This window comes from Kogia breviceps, chromosome 2, assembly GCF_026419965.1.
Source record: "Kogia breviceps isolate mKogBre1 chromosome 2, mKogBre1 haplotype 1, whole genome shotgun sequence".
NCBI classification, from domain to species: Eukaryota; Metazoa; Chordata; class Mammalia; order Artiodactyla; family Physeteridae; genus Kogia; species Kogia breviceps.
The window spans coordinates 140,484,796-140,505,481 of NC_081311.1; the positions used below are offsets into that span (position 1 = coordinate 140,484,796).

At 35.5% G+C, this 20,686-nt stretch overlaps 1 protein-coding gene across 1 annotated transcript in view; it reads right to left on the bottom strand.

Moving 5' to 3' along the window:
• TLK1 (tousled like kinase 1) overlaps positions 1 to 20,686 on the bottom strand; it is a 152,473-nt gene that overhangs the window by 34,311 nt on the left and 97,476 nt on the right. Inside the window, exons 7-11 of the mRNA XM_059053516.2 lie at positions 20,554 to 20,643; positions 19,432 to 19,524; positions 14,935 to 15,045; positions 14,684 to 14,820; positions 11,515 to 11,703 (exon numbers count right to left, since the gene is read on the bottom strand). Coding sequence (XP_058909499.1) covers positions 11,515 to 11,703; positions 14,684 to 14,820; positions 14,935 to 15,045; positions 19,432 to 19,524; positions 20,554 to 20,643 — 620 coding nt within the window. The remainder of the gene's footprint in view (positions 1 to 11,514; positions 11,704 to 14,683; positions 14,821 to 14,934; positions 15,046 to 19,431; positions 19,525 to 20,553; positions 20,644 to 20,686) is intronic.

The following is a 20,686-nucleotide window of genomic DNA, read 5'->3' on the forward strand; positions in this document are numbered from 1 at the left end:
CCAATAAATAAATAAATAAAATTATTTTTTAAAAAATCAGATGTGTTTGTATACACCAGCAATTGAACAATCTAAAAAAGATATTAAGAATACAATTCAATTTATAATAGAATCGAAAAGAATAAAATACGTAGGAATAAATTTAACTCAGGAAGTGACTTGCTCACTAAAAACTACAAAATATTGCTAAAGAAATGAAAGCATACTAACTAAATGAAAGGACTTCTGTGTTCATGGATTAGAAGACTTACTATTGTTAAGAGGGCAATCCTCCCCAAAGTGATCCACAGACCCAATGTAATCCTGGTCAAAATACACGTCACCCATTTTACTAAAATGGGAAAGCTGATTCTTAAATTCATATGGAAATGCAAGGGTCCTCAGACAAAACAATATTGAAAAAGAAAAAGTTAGAGGACTTAACACTTCCTATTTCAAAAATTAAGACAAAGTTATATTCATCAGAAGAGTGTGGCACTGCCATAAGGATAGACACATACTGTATGATTCTTTTAAATGAAGTATCCAGAAGAGGCAAACAGACATAGAGAAAACAAACATAGAGAAAGAAGATTATTTGTTAGTAGGAGGATGTAGGGAGGGAGGCATGGGGGCTGATTAATTAATGCGCATTAGGTGTTCTGGGTGAATAAAATGTTTTGAAACTAAAGGGAGGTTGTGGTTGCATAACGTTGTGAACGCACTAAATGCGATTGAACTGTATATGCTTTTTTTAAAACAAATAAATTTATTTATTTATTTGGGGGCTGTGTTGGGTCTTTGTTGCTGTGTGCAGGCTTTCTCTAGTTGCAGTGAGCAAGGGTTACTCTTCATTGCGGTGCGTGGGCTTCTCGTTGCGGTGGCTTCTCTTGTTGCAGAGCACAGGCTCTAGGACACGTGGAGTTCAGTAGTTGTGGCACACAGGTTCAGTAGTTGTGGCACGCAGGCTCTAGAGTGCACGGGCTTAGCGGCTCTGCAGCATGTGGGATCTTCCCAGACTAGGGCTTGAACCCGTGACCCCTGCATTGGCAGGCAGATTCTTAACCACTGCGCCACCAGGGAAGTCCCTGTATATGCTTTTAAGTGGCTACTTGTATCTTATGCAAATTTCACCTCAAATTTTTTTTTTTTTTTAAGTATCACTGGGAAAAAGAAACGGGGGTGTGTGGGAAGGATGAAACTAGTCTGCCTCTGAAGAGCCCAATGTTCACAACAGAATAAAAACTGAATTGAGAACTAACGACTTACACCAAGTGCCAGTGTGGTGTGTAGAGTAATGGCCCCATAAAGATGTCCACATCCTAATCCTTGAACATGTGAGTACGCTAAGTTACACAACAAAGGAGAATTAAAGTAGCAGATGGAATTAAAGTTGCTAATTGGCTGACTTTAAAGTAGGAATTTAGGGACTTCCCTGGTGGTCCAGTGGTTAAGACTTCACCTTCCAATGCAGGGGGTGTGGGTTCAATCCCTGGTCGGAGAGCTAAGATCCCACATGCCTCGTGGCCAAAAAGCCAAAACATAAAAACAGAAGCAACATTGTAACAAATTCAATAAAGACTTTAAAAATGGTCCACATCAAAAAAATCTTAAATAAATAAATGAAATAGGGATTTATTCTGGATTACCCTTTGGGGATGTAATTACAAGAGGTCTTAAATGCAGAGAGAAGGGCAGACATCTCAGAATCAGTGACATTACATGAGAAAGACAACTTGCTATTGCTGGCTTGCAGATGGAAGGGGATCACGAACCAAGCAATATGGGCAGGGCCTCTAGAAGCTGGAAATGGGTTCTCTTCTAGAGTAACACAGCCCTGACAACATCCTGACTTTAGCCCAGGGAGACCCATTTTGGATTTGTGATCTCCAAAACTGTAAGATAATAAATTTGTGTCGTTTGAATTCACTGAATTTGTGGTAATTTGTTACAGCAGCAGGAGGAAACTACTACAGATCTTGGTACCTGGAAATGGGATGTTCCGATAATAAACACCTAAAAATGTGGAAGTGGCTTTGGAATTGGGCAGTGGGCAAGAGGCTAGGAGAATTTTGAGGAGCATGATTTTAAAACAACCTTAGACTGCCCTGAACAGACTATTAGCAGAAATACAAATGTTAACAACTCTGCTAAGTGAGGATGCAAGGAATTCCACGAGGAGCATAGTACGGAAAACACAAACAGCCTTAGAGAACACCTAAATTGTCATGAATGGACCGTCAGTAGATAGTAGAGGTGCCACTGGTGAGAACTCAGAAGGAAATGAGAAACATGTTCTGAAAACTGGATCCTATAGTTATGCAGAAAGCCAAACATGTAAGAAATGAACTTAGGAAATTTCCAAATAGAGTGTTGAAGGTGTGGACTGGTTTCTTCTCACAGTTTATATTAAAATGTAAGAAGAGAGAGGTAAATCAAAGGGAAGAAATGTTCAACCAAAAAACCCCCCAGGATTTAATGTTTTAAGACATTCTCATCTTATTCAGAGTACAAAATACACCAAAATTGAGATTCATGGTCAAAGCTGCTCTTAAAAAGGAGGATGTAGCTGGACAACCTTTTGCTAATACTCCAGAGAAGTCAGAGTATTCATCACATAAACAGTCTTTAAAAAGATGAAGTGGGTGACTCATAGATCCTCTTAGCCTTCTCTGCAGAAGCCAAAAATAGTGATGAAATTATCTAGAAAAGAATCATGGAGGATCCTCTTGTCTAATGGAGTGAATCCTTATGTCATACATGAAAGATCCACAAGATTCTTGATAACTTTATACCAGCAGAAACACTACCAGCTTGGATTTTAAGGGACAGAGAGTACAAAATGAAAGGCTATCAAACACTCAAAACTCTACAAACAAGAAACTGGTTGAAAAAGCTACTCTGCAACAAATACATGCTAACCTTCATGAAAAGGAAATCTTCATGAAAAACACTCAGAGGACAGAAACTTGCAGAGCCACACGCTACAGAAAAATTATTACCAGACCTTGAAACCAGAGTTTGCCTGAATGGATTTCAAAACTGCTTGGAATCAGTGACACCTTTAATATTTTTCTGTTTGAACAGAAAATGTCTCTAACTCTTAACCTATGCCTGTCCCCAACACTGTATTTTGGGAAGAGATAACTTGTTTCTTGAGGTTCACAGATTAAAAGGAATTGTTCTCAGCATGGATTATACACAGAGTCTCACTCATAACTGATTTAGATAATGAGATTTAGAATGTTTAAATTAATGAGATTGATAAGATTTTTAGATGTAGAATTAAGGCTGTAATGAGGTTGAGACTTTGCAGATAGGATAAATGGATTTTGCATGTGGGAAAGATGTGCATCTTGGGTCAGAGGGCAGATTGTGTAGGTAGAATAATGACTTTCCAAAAATGCCACATCCTAATCCTCGGGACTTGTGAGTATGTTTAAAGGCCAAGAATTAAATGGGATTAATATTGCTAATTAGCTGACCTTAAAATAAGGTGACCATTTTGGATAATACAGCTATGAGTACACAGTGTAAAGAAAAAAATGTTTTATATGAAGGAAGCTGGGAGAAGGCACAGAAGAGGTAACATCTGAGCCTGGTTAAACAGGAGCAGCAGAAAGAAGCCAGGAGGAAGAAAGAGGGCACACAGGGGCATGGTGACCCAGAAGCACAGCATGTAGACGTGCAAGCAAAAAGAAAAACCAATGTACACTGTAGATTAAAGAAGTTATCTTCTACTGTTTGCTAAGAGTTTAAAGACAGATTAATGCTGAATTTTATATATTTTGGCATCTATTAAGATGTTCATATAATCTTTTTCTTTATGTAGAAAATTACACTGATTTTTCTTACATTAAACCAACCTAGCATACCTGAAATAAATCAAACTTGGTCTTGATAAATTATCATTTTAATATATTATCTGTTGGGTTGCTAATATTTTAATATTTTTGCATTTACTTTTTAAAGAAATTTATTTATTTTAAAATTTATTTATTTTTGGCTGCATTGGGTCTTCGCTGCTGCACGCAGGCTTTCTCTAGTTGCAACAAGCGGGGGCTACTCTCCGTTGTGGTGCATGGGCTCCTCACTGTGGTGGCTTCTCTTGTTGCGGAGCACAGGCTCTAGGCACACGGGCTTCAGCAGTTGTGGCATGTGGGCTCAGTAGTTGTGGCTCACGGCCTCTAGAGCAGAGGCTCAGTAGTTGTGGTGCACGGGCTTAGTTGCTCCACAACATGTGGGATCTTCCCGGACCAGGGATCTAATCCATGTCCCCTGCACTGGCAGGTGGACTCTTAACCACTGCACCACCAGGGAAGTCCTGCATTTACTTTTATAAGCGATATTAGACTATAACCCTCCTTCCTTGTACAGTCTTTCTTGAATTTTGAGAAGACTGCGCTGGCCTACATAAAATAAGTTGGAAGTGTTTCTGCCTTAGCTGCTCTTCAAAAGTTTTTAAAAGATTAGCACTATTTTTTCCTTAAATGGTGGTAGAATTCATAGATGAAGTCCTCTGTACCTGGAGTTTTCTATGATCAAACATTTTAATTACAGGTTAGATTTCTTTAACAGTTACAGAACTATTTGATTTTGTTTCTTCTAGTGTCAATTTTGTTAAGTTGTATCTTTCTAGAAATTTATCCATTGCACAAAAATTTTCACTTTAAGTCATTTACAATATTTTGTTTTCCTTTAAATACCTGCAAACTCTGTAGCAACATTCCTTTTTTCATTCCTGATAATGGTTGTCTTTTCTCTCTTTCTTGTTTCCAATTTTATTAGTCCCCCTCACCCACAAAAACCCCCCACACACCTTTTTTGGATTGGTTGATTCTCTATATTGTATGTTTGTTTCCTGTATCAAAATTTCTGCTCTTTTCTTTCTTCTCCTCCTTCTGTGGTTAATTCTGCTCATCTTCTGACTTACTGAAATAGATGTTCAGTTTATAAAGTTTTAGTTTTTCTTCTTTTCCTATATGCGTATATAAGGCTATAAATTTCCCTCTAGATATTGTTTCAGAATTAACTCACAAATTTTTGCTATGTAGCACTTTCACTGTCATTCATCTAAAAATATCTTCTCACTTCCATTGAGACTTTTGCACTATCTTTTTTGTTTCTGATTTCTAGTTTAATTCCACCGTGGTCAGAGAACATATTCCATATAATTCCAATCCTTTAAGTTTCACCCATGAGTTCTACTGAACATTTAAGGAAGAAACAATGTCAGTCTTACATAAACTCTTTCAGTCCTTTGAAATTCGATGAGGCCTGCTTTATGACCCAACATGGTCAATTTTTATAAAAGTCCACGTTTAAAAAGAACATACATTCTGCATATGTTAGGAGGTTACATGCTCATTAGGTCAAGTCTGTCGATCCCACTGAATTTTTCTATACCCACACTATATGTTCTGTTTTATATTGTTTTACTTTTATCTACTTGTTCTATTACTAAGACATGTGTGTGTTGAAATATCCCATTATAATTTGTGGATCTGTCCACAGCTCCTAAAAGTACTGTCAATTTTTTATCTGTCTTGAGGGTATGTTATTATGCACACAAATTTAGAATTATTGTATGTTCCTAGTGATTTTAAACTTTTATAGTTATGAAACAATCATCTTATTTCCTGTAATTTTTTTTGCTTTAAATTTTACTTACTGTGTCTGATATAATACGGCTTTCTTTCAGTTGGTATTTGCCTAGAATGTTTTTTTTCTTAACTTTTATTTCTAATATATTTTTTTCCCCTTTGGCTGCTTTTGAGAATTTCTCTTTGCCTTGATTTTCTGAAATTTCATTATCATGTGTCTGGGTGAGTATTTCTTTTTATTCATCCTACTTGGAATTCTCTGGCCTTCATGAATCTATAGACTGATCTTGCTCATCTGTTTTAAAATATTCTCACTTATCTGATCTCTAAACATTGCTTTTGCTCCATCCAAGATTGTCTTTCTACAGAGTCAGCTGACTTGTCAATAGTAATAATTTAAGTCAGAAGACAGTAAAATAATATCTTCAAATAACTACCAACCTAAAATTCTAAAACCAGTAAAGGGACTTCCCTGGTGGTACAGTGGGTAAGACTCCGCACTCCCAACGTAGGAGGCCTGGGTTCAATCCCTGGTCAGGGAACTAGATCCTGCATGCATGCCGCAACTATAGAGTTCGCATGCCACAGCTGAGAGTCTGCATGCCATGATTAAGAGTCCACATGTCGCAACTAAGAGTTCCCATGCTGCAACTAAAGATCTCGCATGCCCCAACTAAGACCTGGTGCAGCCAAAATAAATGAATTTTTTTAAATAAATAAATAAATAAAACCAGTAAAAATATTTCAAGAATGAAGGGAAAATAGTTATTTTCAGACCAACAAAAACTGAAAGACATCACTACCAAAAGACCCACACTAAAAGGAAATTTCTAAATGGTATTCTTAGGCAAAAAGATCTTACTCGAGGTAAAATCAGAGATGTAGGATAAATGAAAAACAAAACAGTGATAAATACATAGGTAAAGTTTAGATGAACACTGACTATACAAGGCAATGTCTTTAGGTAGGGGTGTGTGTGTGTATATATGTATGTATACAAACAACATACTTCTAATACAGAAAAAGAATCAAATAAATAAAAACTAAGCAATCCAAGAAAAGGTAAGAAAAAAGGAAAAAAGGACAGAGACTAGGCAGGATAAATAGAAAGCATGAGAAGAAAGATGAGATTTAAGCCCTAATAAATAAGTAAATACAAGAAATTAAAATGGATTAAATGCATCAATGAAAGATTTTTTCAGACAGGATTTTTTAAAAATCAATTACACATTTGTAAAAACCCAGAGAATATACAACACCAAGAGTGAATCCCAATGTACACTACACTTTAGGTGTCAATGCTGTGTCAATGTAGGGTCATCAATGGTAACACATGTACCACTCTGGTGCAGGATATGTTGATCGGGGAAGAGGTTGTACACGTGTGGGGACAGCAGGTATATGGAAACCATACTTCCTGCTCAATTTCATTGTAAACTAAAACTGCTCTAAAAATACATCTTACTACTTAAAAAAAAGTCAGTTATGTTAATTACCAGAAACAAGCAATCAATCAAATAACAACTTCATGCTATATAAAATATAATCTTGAGTTAAAATTTAAGCTTTAAATGAGAAAAGAGTGACCTCTAAAATTTCACTCATATAAAAAAGAAGGTAAAATATTATTGTTTACTTTGCAATCATCTCCGTGAAACACAAAATATACAGATAAAATAAAAACAATTTAAAACATTTAACATTAAGTCAAAATCTTGATTAACATGTATTAATAATATACAATTAAAGCAAGGATCATTTAGACATTATCCATAGCTAATACTAGCTATGCAAACTATTTACTCTGAATAGTAAGTCTTTGTGACTAAAATGAGAAATTACTACCTAAAAAACTTGACTGAATCTTGCTGGTAGTTAAAAATTAGTTAAGAGCCAGTAACCATGCAAGTACTTTATAAGCATCACCTCATATCATCCTTTCAACATTATGATGTAGGTACTTTCACAAGGAAATGGAGGCTCTAAGAAGTAAAACAGCTTACCAAAAAAACAACCTGGAAGAGTCAGGGCTGGATTCCATATCTGTCTGACTACAGAGCTTAAAATGCTAACCACTACATAATAGTGACTTTATTCTCTATATTAATTTCTTGACAGAAAAATAATGAAAAATTCATGATCTCTATTCTAATAACTATGCTAGATGTTCAGCACAAACAGGGATTCAAAAGAAGTTTTCAGAAGACTGTTGCAAAGTATGGCTGCTAAAATCAAATTAATATATATGAATCAAAGTGCTTCTGTGGCTTTTTTCCCTATTTAAATCTATATTTGTATAAGAATGCAATCTAATTGCCATGTAGTATTACTTCATTTGCCACTCCAGGAACATACAGCAGTGTAAGTTCTAAGTCAACATATGCAATAAAATGGGATGGCAATGAGACAAGTCTACAACTAATAAACTACAGTTAGGGCTGTTAGCACCCTAGAAGACAAGTTTCGAAGCAAAACACCTGTGGCAAACTAGAAAAAATGGCCTTCTGAGAAGGACAAAATGAAATTCAATCAAATGCTTATGTACTGTAATTTAGTATTTACTGACCACTTTCCATATGCCAGGAACTGAACTAGTTACTGGGAGTATAGAGATAAAATAGTGAGATAAATGTTACAATATCGACAGGCATGTACAAAAGGCACCTAACTTGATGGGAAATGGGAAAGAAACTGGGAAGAAAAAAAGGTCAAAGAGGATTTCCTATTGGAATTGGCACTGGAGGCAAGACTTTAATGATAAATAGAAAGTGAGACAGGTAAAGAAAGGCAAGGAACAAGATGTACAAAACCACAGAAACAAGAAAGCATAGTCCATTTGGATAGAGACCTGAAAGAGTTTAATATAGGATGCATAGGGCAGACGTTGGAGAATGAGAGAAAAAAGAAGGCCTATAAAGGGTTTTCATGAGAGTGAATTTTATCTTGAAGGCCAGTGAAGGAGGTTAAACATGAAAATGACATGATGAGATATGTAAGAAACAGTAATTTAAGTTAAAAAAAAAAGAGAGAGAGATGCGGTTCTATAGTAAGATAGTGGTAATGAAGACAGATACAAAAATGTTATGGAAATAGACACAGAGAACAAGGAAAAGGCAAACATCTAAGATGTTTCTAGTGTCATTGACTGAGTGAATGATGATGCTGTGACTGAATACACAGAGGGCACTATGGCAATACCTCAAAGTGATAATTAACTCCTATACTTCAAGGATCAAGGAAAAGCTCTCAAGAGGAGGAAATACCTAGTATAGGATTTTAAAGATGAGCAGAAATTAAGACAATGGGTTCGAGTTTAAAACTTGGTGGTGTACATATATCCACTAATATGTCTAAAATAGATAGCTAATAAAAACCTGTTGTAAAAAAACCCAAAACAAACAAACTAGGTGGTGAGTGGGAGGCACTGGTCAATGCCAAAAGATGAGGCTAGAGAGGTCAGAAGCTGCCAAGTCAGAAGTGCTTTTTGGATGATATCACTCATGGAGAGCTATGTTAGGTTTGCAAGGAAGAAAAAGAAAGGACCATATTTTTATTTTGGAAAAAATGATTCTGACTACAAGTTGAAAATGGATTCAAGGCCTAGACCAAAGCTGAAAGGTGACGGGGTGGGTAGGGGTGGGGAGAGAGAACCCAAGTAAGAGGCGGCAGGGGACGCATTTGAGCCCTAGAAGATTGGGTGTCTACAGGGGTGGACTTAAGCTAACACACACTTTCTCCTGTATAATCAATCACTCATCTACCCATCTACCCTTTATTTATTTATTTATTTATTTTTGCGGTACACGGGCCTCTCACTGTTGTGGCCTCTCCCATTGCGGAGCACAGGCTCCGGACACAGAGGCTCAGCGGCCGTGGCTCACGGGCCTAGCCGCTCCGCAGCAGGTGGGATCTTCCCAGACCAGGGCACGAACCCGTGTCCCCTGCATCGGCAGGCAGACTCTCAACCACTGTGCCACCAGGGAAGCCCCCCATCTACCCTTTTTAAAGCAACAAATTTACTAATTTATGAAAAGTAAAAAAAAAAATTTATGAAAAGTAAATCGTTTGTTGTCATTTTTTAATATCAAGAGCCAAAGGATTTAATTCCAACTTACAACAACCCCTCCAAAAATTAGGAAAGGCTTAAAGAAGGACGTACATTTTAGACTTCAAAATATAAGATTATCATCACGTGTTAATGGAAAATAAAATGAAAATGGTTTAAGAAAGATAAATGGAATCTTGATCAAAAAGCTATGAGTGACAACCAGAATTCTGGCATGTGGAACTGCGAGGATGGTGGTACCATGTACTAATTGAAAAAACACGGGAGGTGGCAAGGGGTGTGCGTGTGTGCGCATGTGTGTGTGTGTGGGGGGGGGGGTGTCTGTGTGGAGAGAGAAGAGAGAGAGAGAGAAAAAGGGGGTGTCGGGGGGACTGAAATGAGAAAGATAAAAATAAACACAGTTTTTATTTTGTGTGTTTAGTAAATACAGTTCTGAACAGGCTGCATTAAAGGCTCTTGTGAGGCATTTAAGTATCAATATCAATCAAGCAAGGATATGACATTCAAGATTGAGATACAAACATCTGATGATACTCAAGAGAGAAAAGTGGGCTGGAGACAAAAGTTTGGATGTCAGCAGGATATACATGCTAACTGAAACCCTAGGAGTAGCTAATACTCAAGGAGAATACATAGAGTAAGAAGTAAGATGGCCTAGGACAGATTCTTAAAATCCTACATTTTACAAATTGGTAAGGTAAATGATGTCCGAAGAAGAAACTGAGAAGATGTAGCCAGATAAGTTAAAATGAAAATTAGGAGGACAGGTTATTTCAAAAACTAAGGCAAGAAAGAGCCTTTCGGGAAACAGTCAACAATATCCAATGCTGCCAAGTTAAAGACTCAAGTGTCTATGGTATTTAGCATCAAGGAGATAATCTTTAAAAGAACAATTTCAGTTAAGAAAGGAGAGATTTGGAAAATGAGGCAGAAGAGACTGCAAGCACAGGCAAGTCTTTCAGGAAACCTAGTTATAAAGATGACAGAATATGGAGACTGGAGAGATTTAAACTGAGGGAGAATTTTTTTGTTTTGTTTTGTTTTCTAAAAGGAAGGAACCAGTAGAGAGCAAAAGGCTGAAGATGTAAAATAAAGGAGGTATCAATAGAAGAGGTCCCTGATGTAGCAGGGAATGGGCTTCAAAGCATAGATGAAACATTATTTCTCAACAAAGGAGAAACAAATATAAAACGGAGGGTGTGTGTATGTGTTTTCTACTCACATGAACTTATATGACGTCTTATAGAACAGAAAAATTATATAAATTAGGTTGCATCTATACACTGAAATTCTAACAATGGTGTTCTCTGTGGGACGGGATCAAGGTCTGTACTGTTTCATTATGTTCTTTCATATTTTCTGAATTTCCTATGATAAGCACATAACAATTTTTTAAAATGTTTTTGACTTTTGAATTATAAAAAGTAATTTATCATTAAAGCAGAAAATCTAGAAAACAAAGAGAAGCAGAAAGGGGAAAAATAATACCTATAACCTCTGAATGTGCTGCTTTCATAGGTTTAGATTACTTAACATTCTCTCAGAAAAAGGAACACTAATAGGAATGTTGAATTGGAATAATCAAAACTGATAACGGACTCCATCATTCAGACATGGAAGAAAAAGTGGATTCCAGCCTCTTCTTAGCTATCTAAGTCTTCATTTTAAAAGAGGATTAGTAAATCTCCACTTAGGTAGAATTCAGATTTGGGGGCTTATTATTATTTTAGAAGTAAATTTTTTCAATACTGCCTTCCTTCCTGGCCATAATGATTTTTACTACTTACTTAAAAATAACATCCATTACTAACATTCATGCTCACTGGCAACAATTTAAAAAAAGGAAAATTAAAAATGCAGGCTTACAGTTGTGGTAAATTTGGTCTAACAAAGGGATCATTTTCTGCTCCATTGACTGCTTTGTTTTTCCTTTGTTTTGGTTCAGAATTGGTAGAGGGTGCCTGAGAATTATTAGCTGTGGGAGGTTTGCGTTTGGCTAGAAGTTTCCTTTGCCTTTCAATATCTTCCCTTTGCTGATTCACCCATTCTTGTTGCCTGCATAAAAATAAACATAAAAGAAAATTAACCTTCCATTACTTTTCACAGTTAAAACATGAAAATACATTAGTTAAACATGAAAAATCATATAATATAAATTTGTAACCTTATGGTCCCACCCTTGTGAACCAACACCTTCTCATTGTCCACGTCTCATTTGAAACATTCATTTCTGAATAAGGTCTTCCCTAAACCCCCTGAACTAGAAAAAGATGTGTTGCCACATATAATTTCATAGTACCTTGTAGCTCCCCACCCTCCTCCTTTCAAACAAATACTCCTACAAACACTTGATCAGAATGTGTCTGGTTAGACTAAATCACTCCATGAGAACAGACAGCACAACTATTTTATACCCTTAGTGCCCAGCACAGTGACTGGGACATGCTAGGCATTCAATAAATATTTGTTGAATAAAATAAATGAGCTATTAAAAAAAAAAAGAACAGAGTTAAAGAGTAGGTTTTATACATGCATCTCATTACTTACTGTTTAAAGAAAAACTTAGAAAAGACAAATGTGAGTTTAATAGAGTGTTATTTTCTAAATGTTATCACTGTCAAATTTTGGGAATAGGCAGGTGATATTTTGAAATGGAACAAAAATTGACCTCAGAAATTTAGGAAGAAAGAAAGAATTTTGACACTTTAAAGAGAAAACAGCATGAAAAATTTACATGGCTTTGAAAAATGGGCAATTAATATAAGTAAAAATATTACTGCTTCCAACTTAAAACCATCCCATCATACAACACCTTAAGCTTGTTCTAATATAATTATGTTCCTTCTTAGGTCACCTCACCACACTAGGAAAAAATTTAAGACTCTACATGGTGGGGATACTCAGATTTAAAACAAGTCAAATATTTCAATTCCTTGCTCCCCCGCCCCTATTCAAACCAGAACTAGAGAACTTCTACTCTACTGACGAAGAATTGGTTTTACATGCATTTCCTTGTCCTATGGTTCTAGCCAGGTAGTAGCAGAACATGGTAGGAGGGAAAGAATCAAGAATCACCTAGGTAAAAGAGTAAAATGGTGGAGAAAAATCTCAAGAATAGCAAAGTTAGAATAAGACTTTAATCCAGTTTTCTCCTTGAAGTGGTTATAAATAATTTCAATTTATTTAAAAATTAATTTTAAAGCTAGCTTCAGGTAAAATCAAGATGTTATTAATGAAAATAAACAGCAATAACCTACTGAAATAATGAATGAAAAGAATTACTGGAATGGATATATATCTAATCCCTGATTATTCAGTAATGACCTACATTTTAGAAATTATTAATATATTACTAATTTTTATTTCTCTTCTCATCCTCCAACTACTTTGGGTTATATCACAGATATATAGCTTGATATACACTGATAAATATCAACTGCTTGATATAAAATATATATATGTAACAACATACAGTAGGCCATCAGTAAATGCTTATCAATAATAAGAAATGCAAGTTAATTTTTTAAAAACTAGATTACTGCTTTATTATAAAAGGATACAACTCAGAAATAGCCAGATGGAAGAGATGCATAGGGCAAGGTATGGAGAGGAGACATGGAGTTTCCATGCTCTCTCTGAGCCTGATACCCTCCCCAAATCTCTACATGTTCACCAACCCAGAAGCTCCAATTTTACTTTTTTTGACAGCTCAATGGAGAAATTTTAACAAACAGCAGAGTTTATATTTTAAATTCATATTTTTAGTTCATATTTAAGGTTATATTATATAAACTTCTCTTTTATTCATTACCAGGACAACTGTAGATCTGGGTTTAGTAGCTCAGAAAAATACTCGAAAATTATAAGTTCTATCTCAACTGTATTTCCTACTCTCCATTTCTACTGTTAATATTTTAGCTCAAGCCTTATCACCTTTCATTTGGATGCTTCTCCAACTGAACTGTCAACAATCTATGTTCTTTCCAATATTATTCCCACATCACCACCAGGTACCTTTCTAAAACTCAAATCTGACCCCACACACCACACATAAAACTGTAAGAGCTCCCTATTATCCACAGAATTAAAACTCAAACTTCCTACCATCATAAAGACACTGTCCTTCATTATAGTATACCTCACACCCAGCACAGCTGTGTTGAACAGAAGCTGCATAAATCAACTGAGACAGAGAGAAGACCATTCTGTGCTTAAGTCCTGGGAACCAGTGTTTGAAATTTAAGTGATACTATGTGAAATAAAGCTTTGCCTCCATTTTCCATTTAACTGGACTGACTCTGGGAAAGCTGATTTAGATGCTGGCACCACTCTTGCTTTAAAGGTTTTTAAGTTTTCCAGCTAAAAAAACCCACAAAAAACAAAAGGAGGAGCATAGATCCCGGCTCAACACATATACAGTCAACCTACCCTTAGCTACCACCACCTGAACTCAAGAAAACATGGCAACAACGATTTCTCCATTTTAAAGTTTACCTCAGAAGTGCTAAAGCCACATGCTCAGTTCAACTGACTTATGAGTTACTATGTCTGAGGCTGCTCAGTTCAACTGACTTATGAGTTACTATGTCTGAGGCTGCAGAGAAAATGTTCACGTCTTTTCCATAGGAATAGAGAGCAGGCAAGTGCTGAAGTAAGGACTGGGGAATGGGGGTGGGGGTGGGGGGAGAACTAAGCAGAAAAATCCCAAGATATATAGATATAAATCTTCCAATGAAAGTTCAAACTTTAAAAAATTTCTCTCCCAACTAGCCTATAAAAAGCTAGGTCAGTTTATGTTCTGGAAAAGTCATATTTAGAATAATACATCATACTGTACTGATGAATGCTAACTAATCAAGAAGTCTGCTAAAGCTAAAATTGTAATGCCTGTTCTATGTTCCTTTCAAATGTATTAAATTCTGATTTCAAAGAGTAGTAAGGAGTAGACGTAGAACATAATTCCAAATCTATAATCTTTGAAAGTAATGAAAACCCAAAGGAATACTAAATTTTTTTAAATGTAAGAGTGACTAACTTTACAAGATTCTGAAATGCAAAACCATCTGTCCATTGTTCAGTAAATGAAGCACCATGTCTAACGGTCGTGAAATGCCCAAGGCGTAATCTGTCTTGCATACTCTTCTCTCTGCTTGACAGTTTTTCTTGTGTACTCTGAAAAAAGGAGGAAAAATCACCGTTCAATTTTATTAATTTAAATTTTAAAAGCATACAAGGTAAAAGGGGCTAGTGAAAGGAGAGGGAAAATTTATTGAACTTTTAACTTACTTTTTCGATAAGTAGTTTCTTGCTCATTGATATGCACTTATTTAATCGTTCTTTGTATTTTTCAAGTAATTTTTGTTGTTCATCTATCTGCCGTCTGAGATCACAATTAGCCTACAACATAAGTAGACGATGAAAAAGGTCTACAATTTGTGTATATAAGACATTTAAGAATATTTATACATTTTGAACAAATTTCATAAAGGGGATTAATAAGATTAAGTATTTGAATATGATACTAAAAAATTTGTTAAAACATCTACTTACCATGGGAATAATACTGTTATATGCTGCTTAATTGTGTAGTGGAAAAGTACATGGAATTTGTATCCATACTGCCTGGGTTCAAATCCACACTCTAGGATATATAATCTGTGCTAAGTCAAACAAGTTATCTGAACCTTAGCTCAGTTTTCTTATTTCTAAAACAGAGTAACACCATTTTATCTCATTTAATTAAAAATAACTGAAATATAGTAATACAAAGCATCTAACACTTAAAAATGAATGTGAGTTCTCTTCCATCTATTGTAACTAATAAAAGTTTTTTTCCATTAAACTTGTGGAAGACACTGCAGATGCCCATCCAACAGCTAACTATTCTCACCATCTTTCTTGGCCATATGAATACAAATTTTGTTAACTCTGTAGGCAGCCATACGCTCAGGCAAGGGTCTTCTCTCTAAACTCAGAAGATGAGTCTGATTAGTACAGTCAGTCACCAGGGAACAACCTGGAGAACTTGTTGGAACACAGATTACTGGAACCCATTCCCAGTTTCTGAATTAGTAGCTCTAGAGTGGGCTCTAAAAGTTTATTTCTAATAATAAAAATAAATTATTATTTCTAATAATTTTTTATTTCTAATAATTTATTATTATTATTTCTAATAATAAAAAAACAAAAATAAAAGTTTATTTCTAGTAATGTTGATGTTTCTGGTCTGGGGATCATTCTTTGAAAACCATAGGTCTAGGCCAATCACGGTGGAAGCCAAGAGACAACGGCATAATACGTCAAAAATGCTGGGAGAAAATACAGCTGCCATCCTAAAAGTATGTATCTAATAAAATTGTTTTCCAAGGAAAAGGGTAAAATAAAGATACTTTCAGAGGAACATAAATGGAATTTAGCATCAGATCCTTATCATTAGATGCAATTCAAACAGAACCCCAACAAATTGTGTATGTGTGTGAAAACTGAAAAACTGACAAACACTTCTCTAAGACAGTAAAGGGCCAAAAATAGCCAAAAAGGAGATGATACTTGTTCAACCACACATCAAGATTTAATATAAACCTAGAGTAATTATAATCACCCAAATCTTGCCTTCTTCCATAGTAATGGAAAACCAACATTTTATTCTGGATTGATATGTGTCTAGCTAAAAGACTGTATTTCCCAGCTTCCCTTGCAGCTAACGATGGTCAGTGAAATGTAAGCAGAAGTTGTTCAGTGGAATACCCAAGAAGGTTGCACACAGAATTGTTGCATTTTATTTCCTTCCTCTTCCTGTTTTCTGCTTAAAACACAGATATCATAACTGTGACTCTAATAAATATTTTGTACCTTGATATGATCTTCAAGATGAAGACCATGTACTAAGGGTGAAAGAGCAGAAAAACTGAAAGAGCCAAGATCCTATACGACACTGTGAAGCCATCACACCTGGGCTGCCCACTTCTGCTCTTCTCTCAAAAAATAATGTTGTGTCTCATTTAAAGTACTGCCGTTTATGGAAACCTGTCCAGACACCTACGGCCTGAGCAGCTCAGTTGTCTCTGCTTAATAGCAAGGCTCTGCCTGGCCAGAAATAAAGCACAGCCAGTGAAATGGCATTTCCACAAAACCTACTACCTTCCATTCAAAGGCCCATGGCCCCTTACACTTTGTCCAGGGGGATAACAGCCTAACCACACATGTGTAGACATCGCTGTCTGGACAGATGAACAGGCTCCAGGCCCTCCTCAGTCACATCTGGGATGAATGGTCAGTGTGGCAGTAGCAGTGCCCCACCCAGCCTCCCTCACTAGCCCAGGGGCCAGGGAAAAACTGCGCCTCCACCCTTCTCCTCACAGAGGTGAGCAGCATGCAGAGAAAAGGAAAGCCTGTCTCGGGTGTGTTAGTGAGGGGCACTGTGTTCCATGGGTTATCCCAGCGCCATTTCCTCCTGGGCCTGCTATGGAAGGGCCCACCTCCATCCCCAAGTGGATTTGGTTTTGGGCAGGTGACTCAGTGGGCAGGAGACACTGTACCCTCATGCTCTGACTTGGAGCCCCCTTTCTGTTCTACTCTCAAAAAATAATATTGTATCTCATTTAAAGTACTGTCATTTATGTTCTCTGTTACTAACAGCCAAAGACAACTGCTAAATGATAAAAAGATGCTGTGGTACCAGTATAGGAATACACAAATAGAATATGGAACTTAACACAGAACACAGAAATAGATCCACTTGTATATGAAAAAGAGATTGCATGATGGGGCTGGAAGTAAAAAGTGGACTTTTAATTCCATGGTCTGGACAACCGGTTCTCTACAAAGAAAGAAATTAAAATAAAACCTTACTTCACACTATATCCAAAAATAAATCCCAGTGAGATTTACAACTTGTATTGAAAAAGCAGACTATAAAACTTTTAAAAAAAAATATAGAAGAACATCTTTATGATATTAGGGATAAAAACAACAAATTATTTTGGTATACCTTTGATAATAATTTGGTACAAACTATAAATAAAAAGATATATTTAATCATATAAATTTTAAATGAACTAATCATCAAAAGACAGTACAAAGAAATAAAAAGATAATTCACACATTGGGAGAAAAATCAACATATATGGCCAACAAAAAACTGTATCAATTTAACAAACAACAGGAACCATTAAGAAAAATGAGCAAAAAAATGATCATTTACCTCACAGAAGAAATACAAATAGTTAATAAATATTTTTAAAGATGCTCAAGAAATAAAGAGAATGCATAATAACAAATACCTTGTTACATCTATTAAATTGAACCCCCAAATTAAATATGATTATAATGAACCTTGGCAAAGATAATAAGCAATAAGATTATTTCTTGCTCATTGTTTGTGGAATGGAAGCTGATTCAACAACTTGGGAAAAATTTACTATTATAAAGCAGAGTTTAAGATATGCATGCCTGGGGCTTCCCTGGTGGCGCAGTGGTTGAGAGTCCGCCTGCCGATGCAGAGGACGCGGGTTCGTGCCCCGGTCAGGGAAGATCCCACATGCCTGGAGCAGCTGGGCCTGTGAGCCATGGCCACTGAGCCTGCGCTCCGCAACGGGAGAGGTCACAACAGTGAGGGGCCCGTACACCGAAAAAAAAAAAAGATATGCATGCCCTATACTCTGGCCATGTCTCTCCTAAGCATATACCATAGAGAAATTCTTCCACATGTGCCACAGAGATATGTACAAGAATATTCTTAGCAGAACTGTTCATACTAGCAAAAAGTAGAAATAAAATGTCCACCAAGAACAGAAAAGATAAATTATAATATATTCATATAATGCCTTACTATATAGCAGTGAAATGAACAAACTATTACATGACAATCCCACATATAATGTTTATTGAAAACAAGCAGGGCAATATGGTACAAACAGTGTAATTTTGTAATTTATATAAAGTTCAAAAATAAAGTGAAATAATATGTTGTTAAGAATGTATAAGATATATGTAATATAACTATAAAGAAACATAAAGGCATAATAAATAAATAAATACAAAATTTAGAATAGTGGTTAATGGTAAAGGGATGTGAGAGAGTGAATGGGATGGGACCAGGAAAGGCACACCAGATGTTTCAAAGGTTATCAGTAATTATATGATCACGGATGATGGTTTCATTGAGTTTCTATACCAACGGTTCTCAGTGTTAGCTAAATTAGCCGTTAAAACTACCAATGCCCAAGCCCTACGTCATATCAATTTAATCAGAAACCCTCAGGGTGGAGTTTAAGCATCAGTACTTTTATAAAGTGTCTTCCACACTTTCCATCCAGTGATTCTAATGAGCAGCTAGGGGTGAGAACCACTGCTTTACCCCTTACTCACCTATTAGGCATACTTTTTGATGTGTCTTTTTATAAAGTTTCCATTAAAAATCTCACAAAATTGCAGTAGTTACTTCCTCTAGTATAGTGTCAAATGGCAGTCAGGTTTATAAGAAAATCAATTAACTTTAAAACTACCATGAAATGGGTATCTGTCTTAGGATAGTTGATCAAGTAAAAATAAATTTTATAAACTTCTATTTCTCCAACTGTTTCTCAATTCACATTTAAAGAGCTAATAAAATAGTTTTTATCATTTAATAGTTGATACTTTCAATTATGTACTTACATTAAAAGAAAAAGCTTATTTTTTCCAGTAATAGAGTTTTTTTTACAATATAAGTATTTTCTCACCAGTTTTACTACTGCCGAATAATTTACTCAAATTTTTCCCCCTCCATGACTTCTTACTTACCCTGAGCAAGTCATCTATACGACCTTCCTTTTTTTCCAGGTCCTGGTTTTTATTACTTTCTAATGCTGCTAACTTCAGCATTGTAAGGTCAGTCTAAACGAAAGAAAGCTATTTTATTACTCTATTATAAATATATCACTGCATGCAAACATAAAATTAGATTTTACTCTGATTCTAAAGAGCAAAGAAAATATCGGAGTTTGTGTGTGTATGTAAAGAGTAGCACAAAAAGTCTTACTGCAGTTTTAAGTTTTAATATCTTCAGAAGCATAAGTGCTATAAACTTAAAAAGAAAAAATTTTTAAGATTAATTATTTAAATTTTTAGAATATTGATATGTTCTTCATTAAAATTCAACATAACCACTGTTTTGTGCTATCAACTCTAGCTGACTTTTGAACATGGTAAAAACTTTCACAAGCTGTTTGCTGACTGAAAGCAATGTACTTATAAATCCTGGCCTAAAGATCATCCAGAGAAAGAAGTTTTGAGGCACGCACAACAGTTTGGACATGACCAGAAAGAAGAAGTATAACGGCAATAAACTGCACAACTAAGGTGGCAAGCAAGAAGATCTACTTTTTCAATCCTTAATCTCAGTCATCCAAAAACTGTCACATGTATGAAATTAAAATGAAAACCTTAGTACTCAAAATTCATAAAACTAAATAACTGTAAAAGATATGATTAATTTTCAAATGATTTATAAGTGTGTAGCATACATGAATATACAAAAATATAGACACATGGAACAAACTGCTTTAATGTCCACTTATAACAAATATAACACTTTCATGAAGATATCGATTATATGTACTTGGATGTTAAGTTCAAAAGAATCAGTAAACAGAACTGACATGTTATGGTTGTTCTGTTTATTTAAATTGCTTAAAATATATATTTAACCAGTGTGTAACAAAGGACAAGCTGATAGTAAATTGGCTGTTTCAATTTCTCACCCCCTACAAACTGTTTTTTTGTTTGTTTAGTAATTAGCTTTCTTGATACAGAATTTTACTTTATGACTATGTCTAAAACAAAGAGAAGACATCTTAATTGTGTATACAAAGTTGGTCACTGGTTTCTCAGAAATCATACAAAGAAATTTTAATTACCATTTACCTGAGTAATTTTAAAGGATAACTGCTTTGGTTGTACAATAGGGTGGTCCCCAAAAACTAATGCAGTAGGAGAAGGGCTATTCGGTCGAACCTTAAAAAAAATATATTAAAAACTTTACATTAGCAAGAAAAAA